Source organism: Salarias fasciatus, chromosome 14 (assembly GCF_902148845.1).
Source record: "Salarias fasciatus chromosome 14, fSalaFa1.1, whole genome shotgun sequence".
In the NCBI taxonomy this organism is placed as follows: Eukaryota; Metazoa; Chordata; class Actinopteri; order Blenniiformes; family Blenniidae; genus Salarias; species Salarias fasciatus.
In genome coordinates this window covers 4,722,995-4,735,472 of record NC_043758.1, presented here as the reverse complement: position 1 = coordinate 4,735,472, position 12,478 = coordinate 4,722,995, and the positions used below count along the sequence as shown (strand labels likewise).

General features: G+C 43.1%; 1 protein-coding gene across 2 annotated transcripts in view; it reads left to right on the top strand.

Moving 5' to 3' along the window:
* tyw1 (tRNA-yW synthesizing protein 1 homolog (S. cerevisiae)) overlaps positions 1-12,478 on the top strand; it is a 67,399-nt gene that overhangs the window by 27,480 nt on the left and 27,441 nt on the right. For both annotated transcript variants that reach the window (XM_030109027.1, XM_030109028.1), the window contains exons 12-13: positions 5,225-5,402; positions 10,750-10,885. In XM_030109027.1, the coding sequence (XP_029964887.1) occupies positions 5,225-5,402; positions 10,750-10,885 (314 nt within the window). The remainder of the gene's footprint in view (positions 1-5,224; positions 5,403-10,749; positions 10,886-12,478) is intronic.

Genomic DNA, 12,478 nt, shown 5'->3' with positions numbered 1-12,478 from the left:
GTGTAAGCTGGGGTCCTTCACAACACACAAAGCCTTTCACCTGTAATGCAGATTTCCCCTGTTGTCGGCTGGAATGGGCTCCAGACTCCTGCAGGTCGAGAAAAACCTACAAGTAAGAAGGATTGCATTTGAGAAAGACACTCTTTCTTATATTGCTGCGTGACTTTTTTCACTCCTGTCCCAGCTTCACACAGACTGATTCAAAACCTGAGCAGTCAGAGGATGACTGGACAGACAGCTTTCAGAAACTCTGAAGGTTTCTGCAGAGGCACTGTTTCAACTGTCAGTCAAAATAAGCAGCAGTGCTGACTGTAAAAGAATAAAAGAATAAAAAACCAGCACTGGGTCAGAAGAGGATGCAGATGTGGGTGAAATGAGGGAACTACCGCAAAGAAGAGGAAAAATTAAGCTCCAATAAGAGCGGCGCAACTTTTTACAGCCAGTTGAAAGAAATGGGATTTAAAAGAGGTTTTGTGAAGTTTTCTGGAGTAATTTTTCAGCCTCACATCCAGAAGAAGTCGACATGAAGTGACGGGATGAAAATGAGTCTCGACAGAAACTCACAGTGCAGAAAGACGGATGCATTTTTACCTTAAACCCAAAGTGACTACTAGACGGGGGAGAGAACCGGCCGGAGGAGAGAACCGGCCGGAGCGTCGGCAGCAGCAGGAAGTCATCAAACACAAAACGGTCTTCTCTCACGGTCCGGCAGAAATACATGTTTAACCAAACGACAGTTATCAAAACTAAACTAACAATAAAACAGCTGCTACTAGCACTGTACCATGAATAACACAAACTCCCCACACCCCAAACTCCCATGGTGCATTGCAGCCCAGTAAAAGCGACCGGCTCTGTGTTCGCTGTTGTAAAAAGACGTGCGGTCTTTAGGGGGAAAGCCTGAAATGTTAATGCTTCCCCTTGAATTTCCAGAGTTCATTAGTGAATCTGATTCTGATGGACTCAGTTCCCAGAACCCGGAGCCTCACCAGACATGCTGATATAATTCCATTCAGAGGCATAATATGCAGTTTTGCTTATCATCTCTTTGTACCAACCCAAAATGAAATTATAGCCTATAGCATCCAATACTAAGGATTGACCGATATGGCTTTTTTAGGGCCGATGCCGATTATTGGTTCTTATGGAAACCGATAACCGATATGTCGAACCGATATTCATTTGCAGTAAAAATGAACATTTTGGTTTCAAAGCCCAGAGTGGTGACTTCAGGCAGCGAGAGAGACGGCTGTATATATGATCCAAAGAGCATGTTTTTAAATAAATGTATTTTATCAGCTATTGGTGGAAAAAAAAAGGCCGATACCGATTATTAGAAAAATGCCCAATATCAGCCGATATTATTGACCAGGCCGATAATTGGAATATTCTTATCCAACACCTGTCAATAATGAAATAATTTGGTGAACAAATAGATCTGAGACATGTTGCCAATAAAGTAGCCTCAGAAAATAATCCTTTGAAGTGTAATAAGATGTGATATTAGATGAATAAAGCTAAATGAAAGCCTTTTTTCAGATTTTGTGCAGTTTGCTTCTGAAAAGTTGGCATAGTGGGTGATATCTGCATATTCATTATTATAGTAACATGCATTTATGGTTTTACTCTTACTTTTTAATTGCATCGTTGGCAAATGGTCAAATTGATTGTATAATAATTTTGCAGCAAGATAAACTTGTGTTAATTTCTCAAATGGTAAATAGTTGTTGTGGCCTGCATTAACAGACAGAGCAGATATTGATGAATTCGTTGTGATATTTGCATTAAATTAAGATTCAAGACGACCACCGCGTCCCTCTTGAGCTTCCTTTGTTATTCCACATTGATTTTTTTGGGATGCGGCCGCTTGAATAACCGGGCTGCTCTTTACTGGAATAAAGACCTTTATCCTGCTTGAATCTGGCTGTTAGCGTTAACAGTGTCCAGAGAGACAGCAGCTCTGCAACAGCAGCAGCTGATATTTCATCCAGAAATATTAAAGCACTTGTCTGCCAGGTTTGAAGGCAATACGTTCTGCTTTAAATGAATCAGTATAGATGTTGGCAGAGCTTTCCGACTTTGGTTTTTTCATTAGTTTTCTGTCACACATGCATTTTGCATCGAATTTGTTTAGCGGATCTGATGCACATGCTTTGTGTTGAATCTTGGCTCCGGTTGTCCCCTGTGAGCCGGCGCCCAAAGCAAGACGGTATAATTTGAAATCCGGAGCCTCCTCCACGTCACCGTGCAGCTCATTAGCATATCAGGAAGAGACTGGGTAATGTTCTGTCGGCGGCGGCGGCCAAGTGGCATCAGTGCATGAATTAAACACTTTCTTGTTTGAGTCGTTTTAAAAATTGAGCGACTGGTGCTGCTGAGGCTGTGCGCTTGTTTAACTTTACCCTCTGAATGCTTTGAGGAGACTCTGAGAAAGTTTTTGTATGTTTTAGCTAAACACTGAAAAGAAATGTGAAAATGGTTCGCACCTATTTCAACTGAACAGATATAAAACAAGTTAAATCCAGAGAAGTTTGCAAGTGTGAGGGTTTCATTTGAACTTGAACTTCGCAAAATGGTGTCCTTCAAAGCGTTGGAGATGATTGTACATGCGTTTGTTTCATCGCGCCTGGACTATTGCAACAGCCTGTTCACCTGTCTCAACAAAAAAGAACTGGCGCGCCTTCAAATTGTCCAGAACTCCGCTGGACAGCTCCTGACCCGCACTCGTAGAAGAGCCCATAAGTCCCATTCTCAAGGACCTACACTGGCTCCCTGTTTCATTCAGGATGAATTTTAAAATCTTGGTATTGACATTTCGGGCTTCACACGGGCAGGCACCGGATTACATCAGGGGCCTGGTCCAGCCCGATGTTTCCACTCGCTGCTTGAGGTCCTCCAACCAAAACTTGTTAATGGTTCCCGGCACATGTTTTAAAACTCGTGGGGATAGATCATTTAAGGCAGTGGCACCGCGTCTCTGGAACGAGCTTCCCTGCTCGCTCAGGTCCCTGGACAATGTCGATTCTTTTAAAAAGCAGCTAAAGACCTTTTTCTTTGAACAAGCCTTTTAACCTGTATGGTACTGTTTTATCTTGTACGTGTATATATATATATATATATATATGTATGTATGTATGTATGTATGTACATATATATGTATATATGTATGTATGTATGTACATATATATATATATATATGTGTGTGTGTGTGTGTGTGTGTGTGTGTTATTTTAGTGATTGTATTTTGTATGGACTATTTTTATGTGAAGCACTTTGTGACCCCGGGCTGGGAAAAGTGCTATACAAATAAAGCTAAGCTTACTTAACTCATCCATTCAGTGAATTGAATACAGTAAGTGGTGAAAAGCCTCGCGGTGTGGCAGTCTGCTGTTTTTCTCCAGTATGCATGAGCACACTGCAGTGTCGCGCTACACTGCAGGTTAATTTGTCTCTGTGTTAGATTGTAAGTGTGAATGCGAGTGGTTGAGATTGTGTTTCTCTCCATGTTTGCCGTATAAACGGACTTTCTCTCTCCTGTGGAAGGCTGGGATTGGCTCCGGCCCGCCGCCGCCCTGAACTGAACAATACAGTACGAGATATGAATGGCTGGTCCACTTCAGGAAGAGACACCAAGACTGAGAGAGATTTTTACCTGATTAAATCCTGAATTAAATGCTTGCGTGACTTCAAATGACCTCAAACACAATCGACAGGGAGCTCAAGCTTTCGCGCAGCAGATGGTCCGGTTCCCACGCAGCCATCATTTTAAAGTCATCAAGTCAGCCTGGAGCTGCCAGAACAGACAGGGGCAAACGAAAGAGGTGAAATCTGCAGGAAAACACAGGAGCATTTGTCAGATCTCTGGATTTAGGATTGAAAAAACAAAACTGGAGAGAGTGCATTGGTAAATACAACTGTCTCGTGTATTACGTTTAAAAACCCTCACTTCACATGTAGTGTATTCAATGCTTTCCACAGTGCTGAACATTCTTTAAATGAGCTTTTCTTCACTTCCTGCTTCCTGTTCAGTCGATTTGTTTCTGAACACACTTCGTTCAGGACTCTGTTCGCTTGTCCTCGTCTCTGATGCTCTTTTGTCCTTCAGTGATTACGTCATGTGGTCCAGCCACGGAAAACGCAGACTTATCAATAACCTATGGACAGTTTTATAAACCACAGGAAGGCAACGGTCCAAAAATCTGATGTAATCAAGATTCTCTGCACTTACTGTAAAAATTAAATGGAATCTGCCGCTGATACTGAAAAACCACATTAAACGTCCCTGACGTCGCATGAGGAGTTTCCTAATTAGATTCTACTGGTTGGGTTTGATCCTTTTATTGCTAGTTGTTGCTGTGTCATGCAGTAACAACATTACATTCCCAAAGCCAATTTAATCTAATCACAAATCCCATATACCTGCATATTGAAATATGGTTCATGGTTCATCTCCTCTGCTCGGTCATTTTTCCTCTCTCTTTTGTTTGTGCTCTAATCCACTCTGCTGGACAGTCTCGGCTTTAACTGATGGGAATTGTTCTGTGAGAGTTAGAAAGTCACTGTAAGTTTTATGGCTGCGGATGATGCTCACTCTGCTTTGCTTCTTTTTAATGGGATGCCAGGGAGCAGTACGGATATTTTTGAGCTCATTAGCGCATTTCATTGAAGCTCTGCAGTGTTTCGGTCCATGCTGGTAAATAAACGGAGACTTTTAAAAGCACAAGATATAAAGTAGGAATCGGGGGGTGGGGTGGGGTGGAGGGGAGGTGGGGGGGGGGGGGGGGGGGGTCAGTTCAATGAAAAGTCTTGCAAAGTGTACAAGTAACAAACAAGAGTCAACTGCAATTTAGCTGCAGTTCCAAATGTATCCACCGGGGGCTGCACTGTTTAAGTGTGAAAGTGTGAAAAGTTGATTTAAAATGCTTCAAGCCAAGAATTCAGTTCAGGATGCTAACTTACTGCAGGTGGAAGAACCCTGAGACTGAACTGAGCCCGATGTCTTTTATTTTCACTGCTCTTCAGCAACACCTGTATTTTTGGCTGTAGGTTCATTTTGGTGATTATTGCTTAATTTGACCTCACTGAACGTAAAACTGCTCAGTGCTGATTTGTCTCCCAAATGACGGGACTGTAATTTTTCCTGGTTGGTGACATTGATCGCCTGGCTGGCTGTGACTGACTGGAGAAGCCTGCGGTATTGAACCGCGGACCTCCCTGCCTCCAGGTGTCCCCGGAGTGAAGCCGGAGCGTTACGAGGAGGGCCTGGCCGTCAAGCACTGCGCGCTCTCCCTGGTGGGTGAGCCAATCATGTATCCCGAGATCAACGCCTTCATCCGCCTCCTGCACCAGCAGCACATCTCCAGCTTCCTGGTCACCAACGCGCAGTTCCCCGAGGAAATCAGGTACCGGCGAAATCAACACCTACGGCTGACTCTGTGGGCGTCATTGTTTTCGTCTCTGTAAGAAAATCTCAATAATAGTGTTTACTGTAATTGCGAATGAGTTGAAAGGTTACATTGATGGAGTTTTATATAAATAGCTCCAGTAACAGCACTAACATTTATAATTTTAAGTAGAGAAATACTCAGCATAGTTGAACAGAATTCAGCTTCCTGCTCCGTCCTGACGGCAGCTGTGTTCTTATATCACCAAAATAACTTTAACGTTTGGCACTGAAACTCAGTAATGTCGCCAACACACAGGAGCCTTATTCTGACATTTGTTTAAGATATGATTACTTTCCTCGCATGTATGGTTTGTTTAGGGATCAAGAGGCGACCCAGCAGCGTTTGCCTCACGCTGAACCAGCTTTAGACGGCATATCCAAGCAGATCTAGTCTATAATTCACAATGTAGCTCCACACAGAGGTTACTTTGCTTACAGTTATGATTTATTTAAGGCCGAGTTTAACGTTTGAGGACTGGATATCGCTTGTGACTTGTTGGCTTCGCCAGATATCAAAGTTCCAGACAGAACTTTTCTCTTTATTCTTTTTGTTGACGCAGTCGTTCAGTCATTCGCCGACATTGAGCTGCAAATAAAGATGCATTTGCCTCATTTTGCTTCTGTTCTGGATGTGATTTGATGCATGTTTCCCACATAAATCTAACACAGCATTGCAGAGTCTGCAGAGCCGGGCTGTCAGGAGATGACTTTGTAAAAACATCATGGAGTCATTCGTATTCTGAGCAGTGACGGTCTTTTGCCTTCATTAGTCTGAAGGGAGACACTTGGACGGCTCGGATTTCTTATTGCACTTCTATTCTTCAGCCGTTTCAGGCTGTTCATAATCAATATCCTAACTGGTCTCATCTCAGTGAGATCAAACCAAAGTGAATGTAACTCTGTAACAAGACTCTGACACAGAGGGCAGTCGAGGTAATTGGACTCAGCTCCAGATAAATATCTCCCTTAATGGAAAGTAGTTCATTTCATGGTTTTAATCAGCTTTTGTTCCAGCTTTGCATTAGCCTAATTATTGCATTTCACCTTAGATCTTTTTTTTTTTGTGGTAATTCAAATTATAACCCTTAAACATGTCAACCTCTGTTCCTTAACTTAGACTAAGACTTTCAGTCAACCACTGGAAGACTTACAACAGCAGTTACAGTCATGTCCAAGGTCCAAATGAAAGACCTTTTCTCAGTAAGTAACCAGAGCGCACGCCTGCCGTTAATAAAGCAGTCCAGGCTGGGATTACACCTTCACTTCACCCCCGCTGGGCTCATAACGGAACAAGTGGTACGGTTTATGTGCCACGAGGCGACTCCGGTTAACATCTGGCAGAGGTCGGGGGTTAACGGGTTCATTCAGCAGCCTGAGCCAAAGTACACGGTTCAAGGTGCTCGGTTCACAGCAGCTGTTTCTGTTAAACCCCACGACTGCATTAAAGGCAACATCACAGGTGTTATTAGAGGAGGAAACCAATCAGCTGGACTCTAGAAGGCTGGACGTCGCGTACCGCAGTATGTGACAGATCGCGTATGTGACAGATGTAGAATAATCATTCAGACTTATTGAAAATGTTGTTTATTCTCTTAAATGGCTCAAATTGTAGAAAATCTGATCCAATCCACACTGCTGAAAAAAGGTTTCAGATTTAAAGATATCCATATTTTCCTCTCAGCTTGTAATCTAAAGTAGTGAATGGATTTCAGCAGTCCCCAGAGCGCTTTACACCGCTCATCATATTCACCTATGGACAGGTGAGGAATTGAACCTGCAACCTTTCAGTTGAAGCAGAAGTGCTGTCACCTATTTTAATTTAAAGGGATAAGCTCATAAATACCTTTTTTGTGTCTCTGCGTCCAGCGGCTGGATCCCAGCTGTTAGCATCGTAGTTAGCTTAGCTCAATTGCTGGAGGTGAAGAGGAGACAGAGCCGGACTGACGAAAGTGGACAAAATACTCCTTCCAGTGGTCCAGGGGACGGCGTATTAGCACGTGAAGTAAATCCGAATGGTTATAAAACATTTTAAAAGATGTGTTTTCTTTTCAATCCGTTAAAATAACGTTTTGATACACACAGATCTGCGCTTGCGCAGTGCTCCGCGGAAGGATATACCGGAGCACAGCAGTAGCAGCCATAGACTCAGCCGCTGTGCGCCGGTATATCCTTCCGCGGAGCACTGTGCTTGATGTTGCTCATGTTGGATGGTTTGGTTTAAATAATGAGACGAGGTTGAGGTGGTTTCATTCATGCACAGAGAGAAATGTAACGAGTGTAAAGACTGTATTGACACGTTTCATTTTAGATATAGAGGCAATTCAAGGAGCTTCACAAAGAGAAAGAAGTACATACATTTACATTAAAATAATAAAAACAAAGCAAGATATTAAGAACATAAAGACATCACATCTGAAAGACAAAAGGTAATTAAAGTGAAGATGTCGATCCAGACCTGGGCAAGTTAATAGACTAAACCTGACATAAACATTTCAGTTTATTGCCTCCATGATCTTAAACCTTTTTTTTCTGGCTTCCTTGTGTGTGATTAAATACCTAAAGTGGGACTGAGACACCGAGTTGTCATTTGAAACCACCATCGCAGCACTTAAGACACAGTTAAGGACTTGAGGGTTCATCTCTCCCAGGGAAGTGATCAACGCTTCAGAGTTTTCTTGGGTTTTTTTAATGAGGGGTTTGCGAACCTGGAAAATCCCAGAGCAGGTACCGCTGCCGTTTCTATCACATTTAGTAGCCGCAGATGAACTGTGAGGCCTCCGATCAGCCGTCATTCAGCGTCCTGTTAGCTGAAATGTACAAATGACCTTTTTATAAACCACTGTGTTCTTTGTCGTTGAAATAACAGATCGACTTCAGTATATTTCCCCCAAAAAAGTTGTCATTTGTACCGATTCCAAAGTTGATTTCACTCCGCCTCAGTGGCGAGAACCTGGATCTGCCGAGTTTTATTTAGATTCCTGTTCTCCGCTGCCCTCTCATGAGCCTCTGTGGGGAAAGCGAAGGCCCCGCAGGGCGGCGCTGTGTCCGGGGCCGCTGTGGGCGCCGCATGCAGCTCACTGGGATTTGGACCGAGCTCCCTGTACATGCTTCACTGTTTCTGACCCTCTAATCCAGAATCACTTCCAAGCTGTCAGGACTTACGCACACATTGCAAGTGTCGGCGAAGCAGCCTGTCACAGACTCACTTATCACATACTCATTGAGCGAGTCGAAGGCCGGCAGCCAGCAGCCATTTTTCCTCCTGCCAGAGCCGCCTGGTCGGAAAGCAGAGGAGCTGCTGCTCCTCCAGTCCTGCTTTCACATGGCAGAAATGCTCATTAACAATGGTCTCCTGACTCTGTGTTTCTCCTTCTTTTGCTGATTTGGAGGTTTTTGAATCTTTGTGTAATTGGCTCTCTGTTTTCTTTTGAAATCTGAAAACACACCAGAAGCTGGAGCCCTTTTTGTCTCATCTGTTACACTTCTCTGATTGTGTTTACTACTCCGGTGCGTCCGTCTGCTCTTGCAGATTTTTGCCAGAGTACAGCGACACTCAAATAAGTTAATCTCTTTCCGTGTTTAATATTGATGAGAAACACTCCTTAGGTTTTCACAGCTTTTTTCCCTTCGCCGTCCCCTCCGTTTTCCACCATCTGCCCATGCAATAAATCTGCTGCCTCTTGGACAGAGTACCCTGAGCGTTGTGCTTACGCAGTGGCTCTCATGTTCTCAAATGTAGATCGGAAGAAAATGATACACTGAGATAATCGTATTTCAGTTGACAGGATTTTTTTTGGTCTTGTTTCAGAATGATGGTGCACAAATATCTGCTTAACGGCAAAAACATAAATACACTCGTCTGCTTCAGTTGGTTGCAACAGATTGAGATTTAAGAAAAATTTATGTAAAACATGATGATTTTTTTTGTTGTGGACCTGTATTCGCATTTCGTTCCTCCAAGTCCTTTGAAATTATGAAAAATAAGTAACATCACCAAATTGTTAAAGCGATACTTCAACATTTTGGCAAATTGGCCCATCTAGGGCAATTCGGTAGTCATTTAGAACAGCATACTTACTTTTTTGTGAGGGCGAGCTGTTGTTTATTCAGCGGTGGGTCTGAGGAGAGCTTCACGGCGGACATAATGGAAGTGGACGGTACAGTTGCTTCCCTCGTCAAACTCATCAAATACACAATCCAACAACCCCAAAACACACTTTGGCGGACACTTTATAATCCGCACATTCACTACGCTGTGAAATATTAATGCAAAATTACGAGATTGAGCGTTTTTTGCGAAGATTGCTAAGACGGAACTACTTACTAAACATGGCGTCTGGGCGTAGTGATTTCAAAAGAAAAAGTAGTTCCCAGTATTTGCTTCAATGTCGTAACGCTACAATATTATTTGTTGGTGTTTCACAGCGTAGTGAATGTGCGAATTATAACGTGTCCACCAAAGTGTTTCGGGGTTGTTGGATTGTGTATTTGATGAGTTTGACGAGGGAAGCAACTGTACCGTGCACTTCCATTATGTCCGCCGTGAAGCTCTCCTCAGACGCACCGCTGAATAAACAACAGCTCGCCCTCACAAAAAAAGTAAGTAGGCTGTTCTAAATGACTACCGAATTGCCCTAGATGGGCCAATTTGCCAAAATGTTGAAGTATCGCTTTAAAGAATAAAAGGAAACAAACAACAACAGAAAAAGCCTAATTTCGTAATATTAGTGGACACAACACAGTGTCTGTACATTACCATTAGCCTTAAAGCCATGCTGTTGATGTGAGTTTATAAAAAAAATAGCATAATGCAACAGCTATAGGAGAAATTTTTTGGACATTTTACTGCATTTTGCGCCTTCATTAAAATTGACTTTATGTTGAGATTGTTTTAATTTTCTGTTCTTATTGTTTGGATTTTGTTCCTATATTGACATTTTCATCAAGTTTACCCTGCGCCACAGCAAACAGAAAATCTGTAAAGTTTAAAATAAAAGATTATTACTGCATTGTCTTAACAGTTCAGCCCACTGGAGATGAAACTGAGAGGTCTGAGGTTCCAGCTTTAGATGGTCAGAAGATTAGCAGGTGCCACTGGCTGTCCAATCACATGTCGATACCGCTTTACATTGAGCGCTGCCTCCATTTAAATCGAGCATCAAGAAGAATTGTCACAATCATTAAAATGTTACCAAAAAAGGGTAATTTTTGTGCTTTGTTTAAACGCTGCCGGGGTTGTTCAGCCTTTCCATCGACTCCTTGCTCATCCCTCCTCCTGGTATTTCCCTCCGTCTCCCCTCCAGGAGCCTGGTGCCGGTTACCCAGTTGTACGTCAGCGTGGACGCCAGCACCAAAGACAGCCTGAAGAAGATTGATCGGCCACTTTTCAAGGACTTTTGGCCGCGCTTCCTGGCCAGCCTGCGGGCCCTGGGGGAGAAGGTAAAGCCTCCCGTAGAGCTAAATGTCCTCTCAGCCAGACGGGGCGGAGAGGTGGGAGTCATGCCGCCGTGAAATGAGACGCTGCACATCAAGGAAGCGTTCTGCTTCATCCAGCCCAGCGGCACTGCCAAAACTATCCGCGTACAAAAGGTTGAAGCTATAAAAGACTAGATGTACATTTCCTTATCCTTCTTCCTCTCCTGATTGAAGCGAGTTGGGGTTCCAGGGGAGAGTGAAGCGAAACAAAGAGCTTTAGCTGCTTGTTTCTCTCTGGGTGGCACATTGAATTCCTGGATATTCCTTCTGTTTTACAAACACCACCCAAATGGTGATTTTGATGCACACAGCAGTTACAGTTGATCTTCTTGTTCAGGCATCGTTTCCATCCGATGTTCATTGTTCAATCTTTAATTCGGTTTCCCAAGCGGACGGATTATGAGCCGCGGTCGTGAGCGTCTCGTGTTTCTCACCCCTCATTTAGTGAATCCAATTAATCTGGCAACGAAAAAACATGCTAGCCTGATTTGAACATGTGAACCCCTCACAGGCAGCCCCTGCAGCACATCCCACCGCGCCACTGCTGAAAACGGCGTTTTCCACAGATCTGCTTCAGTTTTGCCGTCGGCTGCACAGTTACTCCTTGTAAATTATGCATTTTCGGTGTGTTTTTATGACATATGACTCAGGATGTGAAAGAGGGGGAACTTTTTGGGGAGATTGTTCAACCATCTGTGCCTGGTTTAAAAATTTCATAATTCAACTCGCTGCACAGAACTGTCCTGACTCATGAAAGATGGAGAACTGTTTCTGAGCACTGCATGAGATGAATTTTATGCTTGAAAACTCTGTGATTATTAAAAATAATAATGATTTTATAGAATCATTGAGCTGTTGCAGTTATTATGAAGGCATCTGTTTAAGTGGAAGCTGCTCTTAATATGTATGCTCTTGTTATTTCACCCTCTATTAAAGCATTTGCTGTTATGTCCTGGCAATGCAGAGAAGCTTATTATAACATCCTTCATAAAGCCTGTGTAATTAGAGATTTAGTCATTTGGATAATATTGAATTGATTCAATAATTTGCCGCAACACAGTTGTGCTTTCAAGTCTGTAATTAGAAGTCAAACTAATTGTCCTTCAAAATCACATATATTCATTTTAAAAGCACTACTTAGCTGTTTTTTTGTTTTCTGATTCGCAGTAATCAAATCTGATCCCTTACACACTGCATCAGACTGCATAATTACTCTCTGTTGATAAGCGTGTTAGCTTAATTAAATAAATTATTTAGACCGGGAACACTTCCTGCTGCACATCTGCTTAATCAGCCCAGGAGCCCAGAGGCATCCTGGGACTTTCTGCCAATCAAAGGTGGCGTGGGGGACACCGGCGCACTGGTTGTTTTGCACCGAACCCGGAGGAACACACACGCCTCTGCTCAGGATCTTGGCATTCACGAGCTGCACATTTTGTTTACATGGAAATCATGAATAAATGAAAACAGTCCTGCCAGCTCACACACAGACTGAAACGAGCTTCCTCTACACCGATTAAACATCATGTAGAAAGTATTTTACACCTGGTAGAGGAG